Source organism: Platalea leucorodia, assembly GCF_965183815.1.
Source record: "Platalea leucorodia genome assembly, chromosome: 13".
Classification (NCBI taxonomy): Eukaryota; Metazoa; Chordata; class Aves; order Pelecaniformes; family Threskiornithidae; genus Platalea; species Platalea leucorodia.
Window position 1 is genome coordinate 16,890,410 of NC_138835.1, and position 23,301 is coordinate 16,913,710.

The 23,301-nt window shown below is 55.9% G+C and overlaps 1 protein-coding gene across 1 annotated transcript; it reads right to left on the reverse strand.

Moving 5' to 3' along the window:
* Positions 1 to 16,527: 16,527 nt before the first annotated feature.
* CDK5RAP1 (CDK5RAP1 mitochondrial tRNA methylthiotransferase) lies at positions 16,528 to 23,267 on the reverse strand (the record flags this gene model as incomplete). The annotated part of the gene is made up of 13 exons (XM_082325565.1): positions 16,528 to 16,695; positions 16,843 to 16,983; positions 17,418 to 17,567; positions 18,455 to 18,585; positions 18,702 to 18,757; positions 18,871 to 18,968; positions 19,226 to 19,456; positions 19,752 to 19,872; positions 20,542 to 20,752; positions 20,940 to 21,040; positions 21,768 to 21,802; positions 22,279 to 22,382; positions 23,039 to 23,267. 13 exons carry the CDS (start codon positions 23,265 to 23,267, stop codon positions 16,615 to 16,617), a joined length of 1,689 nt encoding a protein of 562 aa, XP_082181691.1. The 3' UTR covers positions 16,528 to 16,614.
* Positions 23,268 to 23,301: the final 34 nt, after the last annotated feature.

Here is a 23,301-nt window from a genome sequence, read left to right on the forward strand (position 1 = left end):
GGTGCTGCCGCAGGGGGAATTCCAGCCAGAGACGGGAAAAGTCTTCCCCATGGGAATGATGTGACACCGTGACAGGCATCCCAAGAGCTGGGGGAATCTCCATCCTTGGGGATGGTTGAGACTCAGTGGGACACAGCCTTGAACAACCTGACCATGCTTTGAACTTGGCTCTTCTTGGAGCGGGGGCTGGCCCTTCCCCACCTACATGTTTAACTGGGAATATCCACACAGGGAACAGGTCAAACAGTGAACAGGAAGAGAGGGGACCATAGGGTCTGGTCCTGCTGATTCTGCCATCTCAAGGTGGGTTTGCTTTGGTGTCGACCCCCAGGCTGAAGGTACTGAACCTCGAGAACGTCCGAGTGTCATGGAAGCTCTTTCGCGGGGGTGAGCTCATGCTGAACCTGTACTCGAAGCTGGTGCTGCGCTTTCCAGGGTGAGCAGGGCTGATGGGTGAGACAGCGGAGCAAGGCCATGGGGGCCTGAGGGTGCTGGGGAGGACTGGACATTCCCAGGTGCTGGAAAAACATCCCAAAAGCTCTGTGCTGTGCTGCTGCCTCTCCCTGGGGACATTTCCAGCTGTCCTCGCTCCAAAGGCACAGTCTCAGTCTTTGGCGGCCGGCAGAGGCAGAGATCCTCCTGTGGACAAGGTGTTGGAAGCAAAGTGCCAGGAAGGCTCCCTGCTCCTTCATGTCGACTTGTCCTTCCTCCGCCTGAAGTCAGAAACGTCCTGGAAACCCCTCTGCGCCCGTTTGCACACTGGGGCTTCAATGATCTGCTAACAGGACCAGGAGCCTGATGGAAGTCCTGAGACTAAAACATTGTCCCAGCTGAGCCCAAGCTTGCAATTCAGCCACAGATACTGCTCTCCTGGGCTGCTTTGGTCTCCTCCATAATCCTCCAAGCCACTTCCTTATTTTTCAGGATTTTCCAGTTTCTGAGTGGATCCTCGGTAGAAACAAACATCACGTCACGTATCGCACTGACCCAAGACACCCCCGGTGACCTCAAGTTAGTTATTAAGGATTGCAGCAACCTGCTCGGTGGCTTCAGCGTCAACCTGCGGAAGGGGTGAGTGTGGGAGCCTTCACCGTTATCCAGCCATGAGGAGCCCATGGGTTTTCCTCATAGAAAAGCCAATTTTTTTGAGAAACCTGCAAGGGGATGGGCTATTGGTATGGGCACAGGGAAACAGCTAAAATAGTGGGCAGGCCTGGCCATGGGTCAGCTCTGTGCATGTTTGCGGCGGGGCAAAATTTCAGTCTCAAGTCTGGGCACAGATTTACACATTACCAGTCAGACTTTGAGAAGCAGGTAACAAAGTCCTGAGCATCTGTAATTCCTGCTAAAGCCTGGGGGAGCTGTGGGCTTGCAGCATCTTTGAAGATCAGAGAGAAGAGAAGACAACGGGTGCTGCGCTGCGGTGCTCACAGCGTTGCAGACCAGCAGAGTTCAGATTTGCCTTGATGCCGAGCGCCGGGTTTTGACAACGTCCCCAGTAATTTTTGTCTGCTTTTTTCCCTTTCCAGCTTCCTCACCAATCTGGTGAGCAGGGTGCTGAACCAGTCTCTTCAGTCTCTCGTACCGGCGCTGGTGAGTGCCTAAAAGTCCTTCGCTGTAAGAAGCTGCACTTTAATGGGAATTACTGCTCTTGCCATAATTGTCTACCAGATTTACATATGCGCACATATATATATATATATATGTGTGCATGCACAGACACATGCTCACATCCCATAAGTGAATTCTGCAAACTTCCTTGATCTTTCTTACAGCCAGGATTTATTTGTTAGACGTAATTCAAATTCCATCATGCAATGTTACGGGATAATTTGTAACCAATTGCTTTCTGAAACACCTTCTGGTACCGAGACGGTGCAGTAAGCAGAAGTGACAGCCTCACTTAGAAAAAAGGTGCTTGTTAGAAAATCTTTTATTCTGTTAAATAGAATCTGTGCCATCCTGAGAAGAGGGCTGAACAATTTATACTGCTCTTTTTCCATGGAGGAAACTGTGCTGTAGGAGCCGATTGCTCCGTCTTGATTTAAAGTCTGTGAAACTCAAACGATGTTAGGGGAGCGCGTTGCTACACCCCCGATATTCTCACCGAGGCTGTGCCACTTGTTACCGTTGCAGCTCTGCCCGTTAGTGAATATTTGGGTCAGCATCATCAATATTAAGCTACAATTCCTCAACCGTAAGTTGTTAAATTTTCTCTTCTATATTAATTTTTAGCGTGACACTTGGGTTTTGCGTGTCTAGCTATCTCCGCAGGCAGCGGGCGTCTCAGGAGAGCCGGAGCCGTGGCAGAAGGAGCTGGTCTGCCGGAGCAGGAGCAGCTCCGCTCCGCCGGCAAAGCTGCTGTGGGTGGCACAGTCCTGGCTCACCCCACTGCTGCCTGACATCACGAAAGCACCACGATCCTGCCGTCCTCGTGGTCGTTTCTCTAACTGGGGCCAGACCCGAGCTGCGGCCAAGAGAGGCAGCTCTGCTGGGACCCCCCGGTTTGCAGCCCCGCAGAGCCGGGGGTTTTCCCTCCCTGGCTCTGCTCACTGAGTCCTGCACAGAGGCAATTGCTGCTTCATTGCATGCGATGTTGTCCCCGTTTACCCAAAACACTTCCCGCGTGAGGAGACGTGCAGCAGGTAGCTCCAGGGCAGTGGCTTTCATGGGAGCCTTTGAACCGCGGGAGGTTTGAGACCCGCGGGAAGGCTGAGGGGTTTTTCCTCCTCTGGTGCTGGGGACGTCGCCGGGCAGGGACTTTGCTCTCCCAGCCTCTGCCAGGTGCTCCCCGTGCCAGCGCGGCTCCGGGCAGGCAGAGCACCCCGGGAGGCTCCTGAACGGGCAGCCGGCTCTGCCCAGCCCTGACGGCCTCTCCCTCTCCCCAGGTGTTGTCTCCTTTGGGCTCCTGGGGAAAATCCACTCTGTCCTCTCCAATTTGCCGGTGACGTCCGAGCAGTCCATGGAGCTGGATTTGCAGGTACAGCCGTGTCCCGTCCCTGGTCCCCCCTGCGCTGCCTGCCCTCCCGCCCGCCGCGGCCTCTGCCGTCGCACACTTTAACACCTCCTTGTTTTTTGCAGAATTCCCCATTCCCAAGCGCCTTCATCGACTGGCTCCTGCAGAGTAAGTCTGGCCCCGATGCCATGAGGGGGATCCCCACTGGTGTCTGTGAGCCAGAAAGGGGCAGCAGCCGCATCAGCGGGATGCACGAGGGTCACAGCCCTGGCACAGGGTGGTGGCCAAGAGCGGGGAGCGGGTCCCCAGGGCCGCAGGCTGCAGCCAAAGCCAAGGGTGCTGATGCACCTTGGCGTGGTCCCACGAAGCGCTTCCACCCCACACGGCACAGCAGTGCTGTGGGGCGGTCGGGGTCCCTGGTCCTCAGAGGCATCCCCGGCTCAGGCACAGGCAGGTTTACCCCTGAGCAGCGGCTGCTTTGCCGCGCTCGGCGGCTCCGGGCGTGTGGTTGCAAGACAAAGTCTGTGCGCTCCTACTGATGCCCTGCACAGCCCTGGAAAAGTCATTTCACCTCTCATAAAAGGATTTAATAATATTTACTTAATAGGAGTGAATAATGGTCCTCAGAATGCTGTGAGGATTAATTAATATTTGCAGAGGTGATTGGAAGAGCTTTCAGCTTCATATGCATGCAAAGCTAATATATAGAGGAGGGAAGGAAGAGTTGGAAGCCTTCCCAGCTTCCCCAAAAGCGTGTTCCTCAGAGCACTAAATCATCTCTGCCCATAAAGCCGGGGGCTCTCAGGCCGCCGGCGCATCGGGCGCTGCAGAGCCCGGCCCCGCGGGTGGGGGCTGCTGGGGCTTGGGGGGCCGGGGGCCGGGGGCCGGAGTGCGCTGACCTGGGTCCCTCTCCCCCAGCCACAGGAGTCGATCCTGGGAGCATTCCGTAGCCACGGGGCCGGCCGTGCCGTGGGGTAAGGACGATTTGCTGGCTGGGGACCTGGCTCAGAGCTCTGCTGCAGGAAGTGCCAGCGCCGGCGCTGGCGCTGGTGCCAGCGCTGGTGCCGGTGCTGGTGCCAGTGCCTGGGCTGGGTGAGACGAGCCGACCAGGGCTGCTGCTGCCGCCTGGCAGCGGGAGGTGACGGGAGAGCACGGGGCTGCCACTCCAGGCTCCCACGCTGCCCAAAACCTCAGCTCCGGTGTCCCCCCAGGTGCCTCCGCGGGCGATTCCCACCACTCCACCCCGAGGAGGAAGAGGGAAGGGAGGAAGATGACTCAATACATGGAGAATAGATGTGAAAACGGAGAAACCCAACAAAGAAAATACACTATTTCTTCCGCATTACATTTCAGCTTTATCAGACTTTGGTGTCTCTGTCCAGCCCAGGGTTAGCCATGCAACTGGTTAGCCATGTCGATGGTTTTCTGTGCCGATGGTTATCTGTGCCAATGGTTAGCCATGCCAATGGTTAGCCATGCCGATGGTTAACCGTGCCGATGGTTAGCCGTGTCGATGGTTAGCCATGTCGATGGTTAGCCGTGATGATGGTTAGCCGTGCCGATGGTTAGCTGTGTCGATGGTTAGCCATGTCGATGGTTATCTGTGCCAATGGTTATCTGTGCCGATGGTTACCTGGGCCGATGGTTAGCCGTGCCGATGGTTAGCCGTGCCAACGGTTAGCCGTGCCGATGGTGCTGCTGGCAGCGGAGCCAGAGGCAGGAGCCCCAGGTCATGCCCGCAGGCCCTCCCAGCCGGCATGGCCACCCGCCACTCGTTACAGCGAGCCCTGACGAAGGTCCTGCCCCGGCCCCCAGCCCTTCCCCACGCGCTCCCGCCTTTCGGGGGCTGTGCTTTGGGCCAGGTAACCGCGCGGCACAGAGGAGACTTCCCTGGTGCTGGACCAAGACAGCCCCAAGGTCCCTGTCTGGTCCCTGTGCAGCCGCCCCAAGGGAATTTTGTGAGTTTGCACCAACCGCACCAAATTCCCATGAAGGGAAGAAAGAAAAGGGACAAATGCTGATGAAATGTAAATGCTTTGTCTTTGCTCTCCTTCTGCCTCTTGATTAGTTTACCATTTCAAAAGGAAATTTTGCTGTTTCCAGTGATTACATAGTGTTAAAAAGAAGGCAAAAAAGGCCTACAGTCTAATCCAGACGTGTACTTCGCTGATTTGTTCCCTAACAGTTATGCTTTGAACTGATCAGACTAAATACTATCCTGTCTTGTAATCTCCAAGTGGATTTGGATGTGTTGCATTGTGGGTGAGGCGGATTCACATCCCTTCTGTTACTCCTTACAATAAAAAGGATTTTTCTTCATCTGCATTCAGCACGTGACTTGGTTTCTTTCCAAACTGCCGAAGGATTTTTGCATTTGCAAGGGTTTTGTTATTTATCTCTCCTATCAGCTACAGGAGCAACTCACATGCAAAGAATATTTAGTAGCCAAGTCTGCTGGAAAGGTGGGGAACCATGATGAGCGCAGCCCCGGAGCCAAGCCCAAGCCCTGCCCAGCCCTGACGGACCCGCACCGCTCTCACAATTCACAGTAGCTACAGAAATGTGGTCAATGTGAGAAGTAAGTATTCCCCTCATTTGTATTTATGCAGATTTATTCTGCCCTTGTCCCTGAGCTGCTGGTTCTTTTATTCTCTGTTCCTGCTCCCTGCTTGTTGCCAGCGAGCTGGGAACTGTTCGACACGCACAAACACGTCCCTGGTGCCCTGGTGGGGCAGCCCCCCCGGCTGCGGCCGGGACCCCCAGGACCCCGGGGGTGAGCGGGCGGCGATGGCCGGCGAGCTCCCGGGCGCAGGAGGAGCTCGCTCCCAGCCGTGGGGCCTTGCTGGCTGCTCCCCGCATCGAAATGCGTCCTGGGGGGGCCGTGCCACAGCCCCTGCGCAGAACGGCGGCACCGGGAGAGCTGCTGGGGCCGGTGCCAGATCCCCGAGCCCTGCAGCCTCCAGAGCCGCTGGCAGGGCACCGTGTGCTGCCAGCCGCTTCCCAGCGCCCACGTTGGCTCTGCTGGGATGCACCAACACCCTCCTCTGCCTCTGCCCATCAGGGTCCCTCTGCTCCTCCCCATGGCCCCAGAGCCCCATCCCACGGGCACAGACAGCGTCTTCCCCAGTGCCCCCGGCGCCAGGGCTCCTGCTCGCGTCTCGGTGCCTCGGCCAGAGGGTGGGACCTGCTTCTCACCGGACATTTACGCTCGACTTTGCAGTTTGTCGCTCCAGCCGGTAACATGTCTGCCGCCAGCAGCGTGCCGCCGTGCCACCGCGCCGCCGCCTGCCCCAGCCCCGGCTGCGGGTGTCCCCTATTCCTAATGAAGCACGGTCAAAAGAAAAGTTGAAGAGAAGCAGAACAGCTGGTTGGTAAGTGAGAAATGGTGGGTGCCGGCAGCTGGTAGCCAGAAAGCGCAGCGCGTGCAGCCGGGAGCCGTGGTGCCAGCTCAGGGCGAGCATTTCCAGTGCGGACCCCATCCCACGCCGCCGTTCCTCGGCTGTGGCTCGTCCCGTCCCCCCCGCTCCCCCCAGACCTGTGCTGTCTCCTTGTTCCCAAAGCACCGATCTGATCCCACCCCATCCAGGGCTGCCAAAGAGACGCGGGCTGGCACGTCCCGGCTCCTGCGGCCGGCACTAGTGCTGGTCCAAAACTTCACACCTGAACCGATTCTGACAGAAAGTGGGTTTTTATGTATTAAATTGGCTCTGTGAAGAAACCACGGCTCTGCCAAGTAGCAGCGGCTCTGGGGAGGAAAGGCTCAACTGGAGGAGTGAAGAGCTCCTGTGCAGCTGGTCCAAAAATCAGGTATTTCAGCTCAAGTTCCCCATAGAATTATTTGATTGGTGAGCAAAAGCTTTCACTTTTCTTTTTTTTTTTTTTTTTTTTTTTTTATGAAAGAACAAAACTTTCATTGGGGAAAGATCATTTTCCTGTAGCCTAACCTACAGCTCCTGCACACCGTGGCCGAGCATTCAGCAGTCTAAATGTTTCTCTAAACCCCTCGGAGTTTCCCGCTGCCCTTTTCCCAAGTCGATGGGGTGACCGAGGGGCTGCCGATGCCCAGGGTCTCCAAGCCCAGCCTCTCCTGCTGCTGCTCGCTCCTTTTACCCGGCTGCGGCGCCTGCAAGCGAGCGAAGCCCCGAGCAGCCCGACCTCGGCGGGGCAGGATGCCACCCCCACCCTGCCAATTAAGTGCAGAGGTAAGGACGCTGTCGAGACAGGGACATGAGGCACCAGCGAGCTGCAGCCAGCGCGTCCCTCCTGCCTCTCGCGCCGGCTGCAACGAGCACCGATGCGCGGGGGACTCCGGGAAATTGAGCCTTGTGCCAACGAGCTGCCTGCGCTCAGCAGCACAAGGGTGAGGAGCAGAAGGCCGGGCGTCCTTCGACGGCAGCAGCAGAGCTGCGAGGGGAGGGACAGGGACGGACGGCATTGCCTTGGCCCAAGCTGCCGAATACGTAACGCCTCGTTGGGCGCGTTCGGTTTCCAATTCCTAAGGAAACAGAAGGAGCAGGATGAAGGAAAGTGCCAATTCCCGACTCAGGCTCACTGGCTGTGAATAATTGCAAAGACAGGTATAAAGATTTCCTCAGTAATCCTAGAATCAAAATGCCAAAAAGCGAATCCTTCCAGGTGGCATGGTGCCATCGGGGTGGTTCCCACCTCCGCTCCCGCAGAGCCAGGGTGGGTGGCCGTTGGCCACCATGAGCCCCGCGGAGCCGGCGGCAGCACCCGCCTTGCCAGCCCGCCCCGGTTTGACACACCAATATTAATGTAAAATGGTGCCACAGGGGACGTCCCTGCCGCTGGCATCGCCTGGCCGCGGTGTGGGAGGGTGGGGGACTCTGGGACGGCTCAGACCCCTGCGAGCCCCATCTGCAAGGGCACCAATGTGGTTTTGGCACCCAGCCGGGGCCCAGGGCTGTCGTGGAGGGGTCGGGGGCACCAAGCAGCTCCTCTCACCCCGCTGGTTCCCCCCGCGGCGGCTGGGACGTGCGGCCCGTCCTTCGCGGTGGCTGCTGGCAGGAAGGGCGCTGCGCGGGCACCCGGCAGAGCCCCGCGGCCGGAGCCTGGCCCCGGGCTGGCGATGCCTGGCCGAGCACGGCTCTGAGCGGTGCCAGCTCCTCCTGCGCGGCAGCACCTCGATTGGTGTTGGCCTTCGCGGGGTTTGCTCTGACAGCAGGCCACCCCGCTCTCACCCGCCTTCTGCTTGCACAACAGAAATACGGGAGGTCTGGGACTGCAGGGCGAGGGTTTACTTTGGCCCACATAAATACGAAACCAAAGCCCCGAAGGCAAACAGCCGCCTCGGCTTTTACGGTGGCTCTGCTTTCCTCTTTCGTAAGCTGCTTTGTTGTACAAGAGCACCCAGCCCTGCCCCGGCGAACGCGGGTGGGACAGCGGGACCGGCGCGTCGAGCATCTCCCAGGCTGTTCCAGCCAGCAAGGGGAGGACGGAGAGAAATCCCTCCCTGCGGCCGCTTGGCGAGGGGCAGCGGCTGGGGAGGACGAGCACTGAGGGTGCCAGCCAGCCGCGGGTGTTGGGGTCGAGCCCCGAGCATCCTCCTGCTGCCCCGAGGACCCCGCGGGCACCGCGGCTCCACCAGGCCTGCGCTGAGCTTTCTTCTGAGCGTGGGCTGGGGAACGTTTTCCCACCAACAGTTAAAGGGTTTTTCAAAATGGAGTTTTGATCAAGAGATCACGGGATGATTTCTTTTTTTAGATGTCAGAACATTTCCCTTTTTTGAAGAGAAACTGTTTTTTGAAATGCCTACAGTTTTGTTCCGACAGCTTCAAAGAAAACCTCCTACTATTCTTTTTTAAACTTCCTGTAATTAAATAACAGAAAGATGACATTAAAAACAAAGGAAGAAACAGATTAAAAGATGAGGCTAAATAACCCAAAGAGAGTGGAGCACCCCGTTTAGGCTCAAAACCCTGTATCAGCTTGACTGGAAGTGAAGCTTGGTTTTGTTTCTGTGCTTCAGCCATTATCCTTGGCATCTTCGTGGCTGCAGAAAGGGGAGGAGGACAATCCTGTCTGGCTTTTCATTTTCGCAGCAGTGTGCTGAATATTAATCAGCCTAAACCCCGTGCTGTAGGCACTGCTGCAAATTACCCGTTCTGCAGTTGGTCGTAGTTTGCTGTGTAATTTTTGCATGCAAGCCAACAGCAGGGGCTGGGCAAGCTAATTCTCCTCTGCGACCTGACTTTGCAGATAGCAGACACCCCGTGAGCAGGAGCATCCCTGAAGCACCCTGATAGCTCTATTAGAAATGCCACTGTACATCAGGTTGTTGTCACACCACGGTTTCCTTTCAAGGAATCGGGCACCTTTCTCCTCCTCGTTAATGTAAGAAGTGCACGCAGGGAAACGAGGTTCGTTCTTGCATTAATCCTTCCCCCGCGTGGCCGCCCCGGCCCCGCTTCCCACCTGACCCTGCCTCGCACCGCGCGAGCGACTCCTGGAAATGAAACCTGGGGAATGCATTTTCCTGGCCTTAAGGAGATTTAGGTGTTTTCAACACCGATGGGCTTTGCTTTTGACACCACTGAAGATACAATGTGAAAGTCCCTGACACCGAGGGTGCTCAGCCGGGCTGGCAGCTCTGCCTGTCCCCGTGCTCCCGGCGGCGGCAGCAGCTCCGGCCACCCTGACTGATGGGGAAGGTGGCTCCGACCCAACAGGAACGGACACACTGTCATGGGCCCCCTTGGAATAATGTGAAATCAAGCTCTGGTAATAGGGATGAGGACCTGCCAGGCACGTGAAGCCCTGCACCATCCCCTGCGGCCGGCACGTTTCAACGTACGAGGCGCAGGGTTCACTGCACGGCTCGGCTCAGGGTCTCCGGCTGCCGGGAGGGGGGCATCGGCTCTGGCCCCGCTGGCAGTGATGTTTGCAGTGCGGAAGAGAAGCCGTGGGCTCTCCCCCACCGCAAACGCCTGGGGGGCAGAAGGGGTCTGGGGGCTCCCTGTGACGCGGGGCGAGGCGGGGGCTCCGCACGGGGAGGCTGCGCCGCCCGAGCCCCTCCCGCTGCACGCAGTACACAGCTAAGGGAGGCCATCGCCCAGCCGAGGGCTGCTTTGCTCTCTGAAATCCCGACATTTTAGGCAAAATGTTGGTTTGAATCCTACTTTGTTGTTTGATTTTGTGAGTTCTCCAGGTAAAACACCAACCTTCCTGTTAATCTCCATGCTGAATGCTGAATCGTGGCTCACGAACAGACGCTCCGCTCGGCCCGTGTTCCCAAGCCGCTGCTCCAGCTCTCCCCGCATCCCGGAGCCGCCCTGCCCGGTCCCCGTCCCTGCGCGGCCGCCGAGCGCCCGGGTTCCGCAGCGAGGACGTCCGCAACATGCAGCGCATCCCGGGGCACGGCCCAGAGCAGGTTCCTGGGTGGGAAGGAGGACTCGTACGGGAAATGAGAGCCAAGCGGTGCCTCTGTCCCTGGGGCTACTGCCCAAGGGCCGGCGCCGCTGCCCCGGTGCAGGAGCCGGCGGGGAGGCGGCACGGAAAGTCGGTCTCTCTTTCCCCCGAGTCCAGCACAGAGGTCCGAATGAATCGCACCACCGTCGCCACACAGGAGGTGTTTTAATTACTCTCTTGACTCCTGCTCCTGAGAGCACCCAGCAGAGCTCAGCCTGGGATTAGAGGGACGCGGCGAGACAAGCGAGGCAGCGCGTGGCCGTCCCCGCCGGCCCAGCGCCAGCCCCAGCGCCCTTCCCTGCACCCGTGGCCGGACGGCAGGCGTGGGGCCGCTCCCCGCGCGCCTCTGACCGGCGTCTGACCATCTGCACATCCCTGATCCATGCCTGACTATTAAATAACTCAGCCAGCAGAGAAAAAAAATACCTGGAAAAAATATCTAGAAGATACAGAGCCATTAATGAAAAACATCGGAAAATAGATATCAAGTAATGACACCAGGATGAGAGCTTATTAATAGGAAAGTCTAAAGATAAAACTAATTTAAACCTGATGAGACGGGACATCTCATCTTCAGGAGAACGAGAAGTCAATAGTTAGCTGTCAGTAAAGGAAATAAATGGCTCACGAGGGAGCAGGGAAAGCCACAGGGCTCCCAGGCCCCGGGGAGCAGCAGTTACTGTGACAGCCCGGTAAGACACACGCTGAATCCACAAAACCCTGAAAAACCGGAGCTGCCACTCGCCCTCAGTGCCTCTGCCGCTGGCATTCACCGCGAGCCCCGAAGCGCTCCAGGAAGGGTCTGGGACAGACGGAAGCACCAGCCCCGGCGCTGCCGGCGGGAGCGGGCGCTGGGTGGGCTGCAGAGCAGCTTGGGGCTGGCCGCGGGGATGCAGGGGAGGTGGCAGGGCCCGGCAGCCGCCCGCTGCTGCGGTGGAGAGCCCGCTGCTGCGGTGGAGACCCCGCTGCTGCGGTGGAGAGCCCGCTGTGTTCCCAGCACAGCAGAGCTCACCATCAGCTGCGAAGGAGCGTTTAGGAGCAGGCGTAACCTTCCTGCTGGAACCGGACTGCAGCCAGTTCCAGAAAGGAGTGAACTAAAGATATAACTAATTTTAGAAATGGAAAACGTTTTTTAAAGTTCTTTATGTTGCATTAAATCCCTAAGCTTTATGCGAAGAGCTAGCTTCAGCAATGGTGATGAACAGCCACCGAAGGAACCCTCCATGGACCCCCAGCAGTACTGGTGGAGGGAGGAGGAGGAGGAGGCGGCCTGGGGGAAAAGGGCTGGCAAGTGCATGAAGCCTGTCTGCTAAAGTGAAAACCCACGAGAAAAGGGAAGGGGAGCACGTCCCCCCGGCGCAGCGCGGCAGGCTGCTGGGCGCGTCGCTGCCTCTCGTCACCTGCCGCTGCTTCCGCAGAGCCGAGGTCTTCGGCTGACCTAAAGCAAACTGTGCTTACAAGCTGCCATCAGGGAGAACGTCAATCTTTCCCTCCAACTTCATTGATATTCAGAGGGAAAACAGATTGCAGACCACTGGGGGTTCTGGGGAAGGATGTGACACGCCACAGCCGGCGCTGGCACTGGGAAAAACCCAACTGCTCTGCCTCGGCTGCTTAGAGAGACTTGGAGAAGGGAGCACGGCTGGGAGGGGCAGCGTTGGCAAGGATGGACATCTATTTTGAGATTGTCCTTAGGCTAATAAAAGGCAGCGATGAGCAGATGAACACTGGCTCAGAGCGCCCGCTGCCGTCTGTCCCTCCTCTCCGTAAGCACAGCCAAGACCTGGGGACAGACAGGTTTGCTCTTCAGGGCGGTGCGACGGGCGTCCGGAGAACAAACAGGTTCTTGTTCTCTCTGACAGCACCCTTTCTACCACGTGAAGCTGTTTGTGTGTTCGTGGTGATGTCCAGCCTCACCCAACACCCACCGCAAGCAGAAAAGGAAAGCCTGCGGGTTGCGTGTTATGAAATCCCGGTGTCAGGAGACGCCGCGGGGCACGGCTAGTGCTTGAAAGTAAATGTCATCCCAGCACTTCGGGTGTGTGCTCGGAAAACTCATCTGCCAACTGCCTCGTTAGGTGTTTGTCCATGGGTGTAACAGGGGCACGACTGGCTGGAGGGAGGCAGAGAGGTTTGTGTGCTCTCCAGAGGGACCCTGGGACAACTGCCTGGGAAGGAGGGAGCCGTCGGAGCGGCAAGGCTGGGCAGGGCTCTGCTCACCCCCGAAGGGCTGGCCGAGCCCTCGGGGTGCCGATGGAGCCACAGCCCAGCACCTCCTCCCGTGCCGCTCGGCCCATCCAGCGCGGGAGGCAGAACCCCGGGAAATCCTGATGCTTCGCAGCGGTGGGACAGGCTGGAGGGGCCGACGCGCCTCCCCGCTTGTGCGAGAGGCGGTGGGACAGGGCAGAGCGCTGCCGCTGCCGTTACCAGCGTTGTGAGCTGCTGTGCAACACCAAGATCTATCTAACGCTTACCTACCAGCCCGGCCCCATCCTGCCGTAAATCAGGAGGGACTCGAGGGAGTCGGGGAGTCAGAGCGGTGTGACGGAGAACGGGTCCCTGGAGCTGCTTTGCTCTGGCAGCCGCAGCACCCCGAGGGCCCTTTGGGGTCCCGTTCACGCATCCGACTGAAGTCCCCAGCGGCTCGCGCTGGCCGGAGGCCGCCTGCCTTTTTTCCAAGCGGGTGGGGTTTAACCAGCTTTTCAGCAGGTCTGTTTGCTTGCCGGTGAGCCGTCGCCTTCCCCTGCAGCGCCCTCGCCGCGATGGCAAGCGAGGGTTCACCACCGTGGCCACAGGCTCTCATGAGCCCGGTCTACTTGCGCACGTGGCAAGCGTGGCTCTTGGGCTCGGCCCTGAAGGTGTTTTATGCTGATGCTGCGCGCGTTTCGCATACACCCCCTCAGTCCCCTGGCCCTTACCTGGAGAACCTGCCTCAGGAAAGGCGCCGGACGCAGATCGCTGCTGTGGCTTTTCCGCTACCTTTCCCAGGGCGTGCCCCGAGCACGGCATTTCGTGGGAATGGCTCGGGGCAGGGCTAAAAGGTGGTCGGTCTCCCCGACTTGGGAAATCCTCTCTGCCCAATGCTGGGAATATAAACTTGGAACCACAGAGCAGAAAGAGCAAGCAGATAACCCCAAAACCATGTGAATAAATACTTCCACGGCTCTGACATGCTTTTTTCTTTCCTTTTCTTTTCCTGCTTCCCGAGGCTGATGACTTCTGGTCTGGTGGTGTCCTTGCCGGCGGTTTCCATCCCAGGAGAGGAGATAGGGGAAGGCCGAGCGCCCGGAACGACGCTGGGGCTGCACAGGGAGGAGGGATTGAGAGTTGTGGGTCTGACCTGAGGAAGACTCCCGCGTCATCCCTGAAACAAAATGCCGCCCAGCACCCAACCGGTAGCGTTTTGCCTCCGAGGACCATCTCCTCCTGTGCCCAGAAGCAAGCGGAGCCTGGCAGGGGCTGACTGCAGCTCTTTTCCAAAAGAACAAGACGAGGATCCAGCTTTCAAGTTCCAACAGGGCTGCTGCCTCCCGGGGCCCCTCGGGAACGCATCAGAACTTGTTCCGAGAGCCTGGGATACTGGAGACGAGGACTGAGCTTCATTACAAAATGTATCTTATGATGACACTTACAAAACTGGTTGAAATTAAGGCTTTTAAACACTATGCTCTGGATAATAAAGACCTAGCAGGCCTCTTTCCTGGTAACAAATCCCAGATAGTCATGCTCCTACCGAGTCAGGGTACCGATTCCTGGATCCGTGTTTCTACAGAGCAGAGGTACAGTGCATGTTTTCATTAACCAGGATTTTGGTTTGGACCCACAGCGGTCTTACAGCAGCGACCCCAGCCAAACTACTCCCTTCCATCACCGAGGTATGCTGAAACACCACAACACCTCAGCTTCCAGTTGCAGAAGGCGCAGGCACGAACCTCCCGCGGGGTGGGAGGTTTGAAATCCTGCAGAGTTCAGGACCCTCACCCTCCTCGGGCTGGGAAAAGAAACGTACCAGAATGAGCACGAGGCAGAACGAACACGAGACCCAGGTTCAGCCTTCCCAACTGCCGAATTCGGGGAGCAAATCTGACAAGCGGTACAGAAACCGCATCCCACCCTCCAGCCCCCGAGAAAAAAACCATTCCTGCAGTGCCAAATGACTAACTCGGCCTCCAAGGTCACCGTAAGCGCTTCCTAATGGATGCTTCGCTGCCTGACGGCCTCAGCCTTCGTTCCTGAGGCCTATAAAAACTAAGGAGGCAAGGCAAATGGTAAGCGCTACGGCTCCTCGGGGAGTCTGTGCAGTGAGCATTATCACCTTCTCATCAAAATGTAAAACCCAGCTCTCCTCCTCATTAGTCTCTTGCTCTTAAAATAATGATTGTAAAACGACCGCAGCTGGCCTCAAACCCGGACGGAGCGGGGAGGGCACGCGGCCGCCTGCACTGATCACTTGGAACAGGGAGACGGTCAAAAGGAGCAGCGGGAGGTGGGTGCCAGCCCTCTCAGGGGGTGCTGGCTTGCGCCACGGACGCATGGGAAAAGTACGCTGAAAGAGACGCTGCAGGGCAGCTCGAACTGGGCCGCGTACCCGGCTGTTTTAATGAGCAAGCCCGTGTTGGCTTCCGTGCTGTCGCTTTTGACGGATGATGCTTATAGATCCTGCTCCTTCCCTTGGTATTTCAAACCAAACAGCTTCTCGCTGCCTCTTCCTTAAAAACCCACCGGCCGAAGGCTTACGATGGGCAGCAGCGGTCTAAGGCCTGGTTTGCCAGCGTGGGCCCAAGGCACTTTCCCGTCTGGAGGCAGGGGAGCAGAAGGGCACTGCGCATTTGTCGGCGCCCCAGAACCACTCCGAGCAGTGCTGATTGTGCAGAGCCACTGCTATGAGAAGAGAATCAGCTCTGAGATAATAAGCAAAATGTATTTGTTTCTTAAATGAAGGTCTAATGAATATTCAGTGAACTATGCTGTTCTCAAAGAGACACAATTATCTCCCAGAAAGAGCTGAGCAAGAGAGACTTTCTAGCAAAACCCTTTCATACTTATTTAAAAATTCTGCAAATTCATGTAGCGACTGCTCTATTCAGAGTCGATCAGCTGTTCCTTCAAAATTTGTCACTCCATAGAGCCTTTTACAATGCTTTCTTCTAACAACATGATTATCTGCATTAAAAGGGGTGATTCTTTCTCACATCTCCTAAGAGTTTACCTACAAGCGCAGGTTACAGGCACTTGTTTGAATTTAGCAGACCGGGCTGGAATGCGACACGATGCAGCCAGGGTCAGCTGCAGGCTGACGAAAACCAGGAACCGTCAGGGGCACTCGGAGAGGTTACCGGCCATTTAAACGGGTACAACCATTCCTCTCCTCCAGTGAGCGAAGGAAAGGACATCCCAGATGTTTGGATTACAAAGCTGCACCTGAAGTTTTAACAGGCTAAAGATAACGCGGGGCTGGCAGCCATGCACCACCTCAGGCCTGGAGACAGGGAAATCCTCCCTCTCTAACCTAACCAAACATCCCCAGTGCGAGGCTGCATTCCCTCGGCCTCAGATACAACAAATTAAGCATCACTCATGCACGTTAAACACCATTTTATATTCCCCAGCTCGGTGCCATATTCCATCAGGCAGGCACGGTGCAGGTTCTTGCTTCCCCTTCCCAAGCATTTTGCAAATAGCGAAGTTACCAATATTTGGAAGGAATTCGTCACAATCTTCTCCTGTTCTTTCAGTTCGCTGTCCCTTTGGCAGTACTCCTGCTGTTCTCTAGCAGTTACTGGAGCTGTGTTTTCTAGGCACTACCAGTTTTTAGAGCTCCTAAATTCAACTGAGCTAGTAGGAATGACCTGCTCTGCAGCCATAAATTTCTCAGGCTGGGCTGCATTAGAGGACGTGAGCCAAGCCAGAGCACAGACCTGCAGCACCGCAAGGCTGGGCCATGCCTGACAGCAAGTGAAAATACAGGACCACAGAGCACTTGGGTTTGGCAAGTCCATACACAGCTTCCATCCCTTTTGCCTACAGACTTGCACAGATCTGTGGGGGGTAGGCTGTTGTCAAAACTGAAATATACACATAATCTTTTATTATTATTATTTATATATATATATAATTTTTTTTTTATATACATATATCTCCCTGTTTCTACCCCATCTCCACTTGACCAAACTTCCTTGTTTCTCCCTGGAGAAAATGTGCTGCTTTTCTCCGCTGGCAGCAGGGGTACCTCAAGGACAAGCTGCAGAGCGGGAGAGGGTGGTACGGCAGAGCAGAGCTCCCCTCAAGGTCTGAGAGCTGGCAGAGGTCACCTGAAAGAAACAGCACAACCGTCCTCAGGAACAGAAAGGCTGAGGAGGATCCGTTCTAATTTTAGGCTCTCCTGGCAGCAGCTGCTCTGGAGAACAGCACCGTGCCAGAAAAAGAGCCCAAGAAAACCAGTACTGGAGACAGTTCACCTTCACCACCACGTAGTCCCCTGGCTGGGCTCTGACCAGAGCCTTGCAGCCCGCAGCATCCTCTATCTCGGCATCAGGGAAGATCACCTTGATGTTGCCGTCATTCCTCCCACACAGCTCCGAGACAGAGCGCTTGCTGGGCTGAAAGGAGGACAGGGAACATTACCTGCATGGCAATAGCTCTGATTCACTGCTGAGCTTTATTGCCTCAGGAATTAATTGAGCACTATTGCCAGTATTAAAATCCACATTCCACACCGTTAAGCATGCCGTGTAACGAAGTCCTATAGCCCGAGCTGCTGGGTGACACCCACACCCCAAAGCCAGCATTTCAAAGCCTGCACTAACTCAGCGCTTGGCCAGAGACACGTCTCTAACCCATCCCATTCCCCTGCGCTCAGCTCAGTGCTCTGGAAAAATCAGGCTGTCTGCTTGAGTGTGCAGACATGGTCTTGGAGTCCTAGGATTGTGTGGGGAAAGCGAGAAGGGAAGGCAGAGGCGATGACTGCTGCGTACAGCCTAAGAGCCTCTTGGCCAGCAAGAGGGGAGGACAGCTCTGTTCCAGGCACACTCACCCCCTCCACCAGCACCAGCTGAGACTGGCCCACCATCGCCTCGTTTGCCCTTGCAGCCTCCTCTCGAAAGACGGTGATGAGCTCCTCTAGCCGCCTCTTTTTTATGTCTGCAGGCACGTCGTCTTGCAGCCGGTGATATGCCCGGGTTTTCTGCAAACAGACAAAGCAAGCGCGGCTCCTCAATAACCAGGCAGCCTGAGATCAGAACCTTGTCTGACCCCAGCCAGCTTGGCTGCTCTTCAAGCAACACCTCTCCACACATTACAGTTTGTTTTTACAATCTCAAGGAACATTTTCAGCACCAGCAATATCCTTGAGTTCCTCACATTCTTTCTGCACCACCTTTATGGCAGAAGGTTTGATGTAGGGCGCTGAGTATCGGCGGCTGTGTGAAGCAGTTCTGCAGCTCCTATGTGAGATGTGTCTGTTGCCCGTCTGTCCACAAGGACAGACAACGGATTCTACTACTCCTAGTTCCATGTGCTGAAAGGTGATCTGTACTCCTTTGCTTCCTTATGCTTCCCAACCTCCCGTCCTCTTCCCTGTCAGCATCTTACACTTTGGAGAGCATTCTAATGGAGATTTGTCACCTATCCACTCTTCTCATGGAAATACCTTCTGAAAATTCACCACTTCTCTCCAGAGTCGATGGACAGAGCCTCTGTACGTCAACACAGTTTCTCATCAGCAAAGAAAAATGTACCTGCAGCCAGGTCTCCGCAGACACGGCTGCTTCATTGCAATGACTCTGGAGCACCTGCTGAACCAGGTCACCCAGTCAGTACTCAACCCTGGCGCACTGGCAAGGGAGACGGAAGCCTTTCAGGCACAACGGTGGCCCCTGCAGAACCACATACCCCAGAAGCGCTGCATGCAGGCAAAAAAATCTACCAACATACCACGTCTTTAGGTATTCTTTTCAATAGCTTTTTTTTTTTTTTTTTTTTTTTTTAAGTGTCTTCTTGTGAGAATCAGCACTCAGGAATTAGGTGAGATACCCAGAGATAAAAGTCTTCTCCATCAGGTTCTGCACTCACCTGTCTCATGCTGTAGGCAAACAGGAATCCTACGTTGTAGCGGACTTCCCGCAGCAAGGACACGGTCTGCTGGTGATCTTCTTCCGTCTCTCCACAGAAGCCAGCAATGAAATCGCTGCTCAAGCTCACTCCTGTAACAGAGACGCAGCTTTACACTTCCCTCAAGGAAGAGACGAACACTTCACTCAAGAAAGGACAGTAAGATACAGCTGTGCTGAGCTCAGACGAAGCTAAAGGGAGCCCCTACCTGGAATGCACTCACGCACATGGTGTACAAGCTCTAAATATGCTTCCCTTGTGTATCTGCAATGAACAACACATGGATTCGTTAATCAGAAAACCACAACATCGATGAGGAGAAACCAGCCCCCTAAATCAGAGAGTAGGGCACAGGACTCCCCGTGGCGATCGCTCACCCTCGTCGCATGGCCTCCAGCACTCGCGTGCTTCCACTCTGGGCTGGGAGGTGAAGCTGTTTGCAGATGTTGTGTCGCTCCTGGATAAGCTGCAGGACCTGCGATGGGCAATCAGGAGACGACATCACAGACAGATCAACTCTACCAGGATGCCAAGGGGAAGAGTCTTCCCCAGGTAACAGCCAGCAAACTGCAAACCTGCCAGCTTTAGCACAAACACTCCCCCTCCCAGGAGCTGCTGTTCCCATTCTGTGATCCCGCGTTCCCTTTGGGAAGGAAGCACAGCCTACATCTAGCAGTTCGGAGCTGCCTGCCTGCCTGCAAGCCGAGGTCCAGGTGTTTATCTTACACTTGCCTCATCAGGAAAATCCTTGGGGTGTGGAGAGGTGAAACGGATCCTCATTTCTGGATCAATTCTAGAAACCTGGTCTAGAAGATGTGCAAAGCGCAAGCCTCCAGGTTTAGCTTTGTAGACTGTGCTAAAGCCACGACTGAGGACTGGGGCTGCAGCTGATTGAAACTGCACCTCAGACATGTCTCGAAAGCTGTTGACGTTCTGACCCAAAAGGGTCACTTCTTTCACTCCCTACAAAAATAAACAGAGAGGAAAAAATATAACCCGGTCGGGATGGCTAAGCTGCAAGGGCAGCCACAGTTTTACTCTTACTTCAGGGAGGAGTCTCCAAGGGAAGCCCTCCCTTCCTTATCTGTCTCAGAGTATTACAAGGGGAATCAAAAAGCCACTGGTGGAACCCTGCCGTAACCTCATCTCCACAGATAACGGTGGTGCCATTGCTCAAAGGTATCACCAAAAACACTTTCACTGAGCACCATCCTTCCTCCCACGGTTTGGGACGGGTGGGAAGGAGGCTGTGCCTCACCTGATCCGAAAGCATCCTCACTTCCTGCAGGATGGACGCGATGGGGCGGCTCCTCTCACGGCCACGGGTGAAGGGCACGATGCAATAGCTGCACATGTTGTCACAGCCCCGCATGATAGATCTGCCCGGAGGTAAAGCACAGGTCATACTACGATCGCTCCGGAAGAATCGTCCGTGTTGCATCCTGCCCTGCTTTGACCTGGCCCAGCACTGCTGCCTTCAGCCAACTCCCTTGGCCTGCAGCACACACAGCACCAGCTCCGACCGCAGCTCTGCAGCTTCCCCTTACACACCGCTCCAGCCAGAGCTGACACGCTGAGCGGAGCTTGATTTCGTGTTTGGGAATCTTATTATCCAAACTGGACAAATCGAAACAAAACCAACAGAAGTTACAATGCATGGAGGATTGGAAGAATTACATAGGAGAACTTAGGGCAGGACATAGCAGAAGGCAGAAGATGAGAGAGGCACAGACTTTAGAAAGGCACAGACGTCAGTGGGACAGAAATCACTCGGTGCAACACCAGGCTTAGACAATCGACATTCTCAAAGGAGAGCCAGAGAAGCCCGCAGACAGCCAGAGCACGCAGCAGTCTCTCCAGGGCTCAGTCAGACAGTAAAGAAGCAGCAAACACACAGTCTGGTGGACTCCTGCCTCTGGGCTGCCGGGAGCGAGTGCAACCAGGCGTTGCATCTCTTGGGTAGCTGCTGTCACCGACACGTCTGTTCTGCACAGCAGTATTTCCAAACCAGAACCACAGAAACACACACAGGAAAAAACGGTACTTACACAAACGCCGTCGTGCCACCTGCGCTAGTCTGGACAGGCAGAATATCTGCATAAGTCTCATCTAGCGATAGCAGGACATTAGCAGCTTGCTGGCCAGACTCTGCCACGGCCAGCAGCCGGGGAAGGTCACGATACGCATCAGGGCCTGCCACGATATCGACTAGCTTCTCCCTGTGCAGAATCTCCTCCTTAAGCCTCTCGGCCATGCATCCTGCCGCCAAAGGAGAAGGGTCCTTGTGAGGAAGCGCCCACCCGCCATTACACCTCTGCACCCCCTCACTAGCTGCTTTCACCCTGCAGAAAAGGCTTGCTGCCGCCAGAGGGGAAGACGAAACGCAGCACGATGGGATGTGGCACAACAGCGTGCGCTACCCACTGCTGCGCGTCCCGCCCGGTACCTAGAATCCCAATGCGGAGAGGTAAGCGAGCCTGCTGCCGCCGGGCTTTCAGCGCCTTGAGGTGCCGCAAGCGATTCCAGATAGCCTGCTCTGCCTTCTCCCTGGGAAGCCAGGAAAAGGGTGGTTATTCCGATTGTTGCACTGTAACAGTCCCCCAACGTGAAACAGCCCAAGTGCTTTGAGAGGAGAATTCAACTAAAGACAGGGAATCATCCGCCTGATGGATGTGATGGCACTTTGCTGTTTGTGGTCTGTGGATTATGTCTTGACTCTATCTTATCTACTATCTTTTCGCTCGCTTGGGAGCACCTGCACTGCAGAAACAACTCAGGGACTAAGCGCTTACGGGGAAAGCCTGCCTTAGCCAGCCAACAGGAGCTACCTTGCAAGTGACAACGCGCATTTGGTATCTTCTGCATTCAGAAAAAACAAGCAAAGTTCCCTATATATTTATATCCCAAATTGCCCCTAAACTTATTTCCCAAATTTTTGAAGTACAGACTCTGTACTAGAGAGGCAGGCAGTTCAAGAGAAGACAGAATAAAAAACAAAAATTAAAAATTGATAAAGCACAGATCTGTGCGGGTCTTTACCGGCCCACGACACATACACAGAGCTTACGCTACCGAAGAGCAGCTTCTCGCGATATAGAAGAGCAATTCATAGCACAATTAATGCTATACATTGTAGCATCAGCTAGCTCTGCCCTCAACTAAACGGGCAGTGTCACATCCTCATGCTCTTTTCCGCACACATTTATTGCCTTGTTTTTCAAATGGTAATTCCTTAAAAACTGTCCAAAACCAGCAGTGACAAAAGTTTCCTTACCTCACCGAACAGGTGACAAGGAGAATCACGTCTGCCTAAATTGAAAACAACAAAAAAGGAAGAAGAATTTGTAAAAACCAAACAACAAGTACTCATGCCCTGCACGGGTAACCTGAAGAGGCAGACTATAAAACTCACTTAACTCAGTGAAAAAGCTCTGCCCAAGCACACAGTGGGTTTCAACAAACAAAGGTGCAAGAAACCAGCAGAAGACAAGCAGAGTCTTTCACTGAATGGTAGAAGTAAACTCAGCCAAAGATGAGTCAGGAGCATCCCGCTGTGTCCAATCGCTCTCCAACTGAGAGGAAACCCAGCAGTTTAAGGAAAAAAAATAACCCACAGTTTTCTAGCACGTTTGTTAAGTAGCTTCCCTTACTGCGCAGAACTTAGACTGCAAAAATGACAGCATCCTGCAGGACTGCACTCCAGACAAACCTGGGACTCGCAGGCACAGCAGCGGCGCGATGCCCTCGCAGACCTGCGCTAAAGGAGGGCTGCTGCGGTGCCTTACCTCATCCAAGTCCTTCGTCCTTGCGTAGCCATTCTTCTGCAGGATGGCCCAGGCGATCTCCGTGTCATTGACGTTCATCTGGCAGCCATACGTCTCCAGGTACACTGCAACAAAGGCGGTGTGACGCAGAAGCCTGCCTCGGCGCTCTCATCTACAACCTGTTTCTATGAGCTCTTCCATAGGAAGGAACCTTCAGTCCCACCGCTGGAGAGACCCAGGCAAGCAGCACAAAAGCTACCTTCGCTTGCAGCCTATGCAGAAAGGACAGACCAAAAATAAAGACAGACTCTGCTAGCGGCACTGGGAAACCCGAGTGCCTCGGAGCACGTCACTCCAACACGACAGGGCTGGACTATGGCTTGCAGAGAAGCAGAAGCTGTGTTATTACTGAGATATAACATTGAGTGCAGTGAAAACGCCCCTCCCCAAGGCATCACCGCCTGAAAGCTCTACCACAGCCCCGGCTGACAGCCAGCACGTGGACTGTGGCGAGGTGCCAGAGCAATCCGCTCCCCAAGCATCCTCATGGCGGGGGCAGACACCAGTGGGACGTGGCCAAAGAGCTGGACTTCTTCCAGCATCAAAATGACCTTCTGGGCCCCGAAAGCACCCAAACAACCCGTTTCCCCCGCTCGGGCTGCAGGGCACCCCTGACCCCACCAGCCCTACCGGCTGGCCTCGGCCTGGCAGTAACGCCACGGCCCCCGGGCCGCCGCGCAGGGGTCGGCAGCGCCCGCGGAGGGGCGGCGGCAGCACAGACCTTTCCCGGTCCCGGGGGCAGAGCCTGGCTGCGGCTCGGGCCGCGGCTCCCCGGCGGCGGCCCCCCTCAGGAAGTGCCGCAGGTCCGGCCCCGCGGGCAGCGCGGCCCCGCGCCCCGCCGGCCGCTCGCCCGGCCCGCAGCGCGCTCGGCGGGCGGCCCCGGGGCGGGGGGCGGCGGCGGCCGAGCGGAGGAGCCCGGCGGCCCGCAGCGCTCGCCTCCAGAGCAGCATGGCGGCGCCAGGCCCCGGGGCCAGGCCGCGTTGC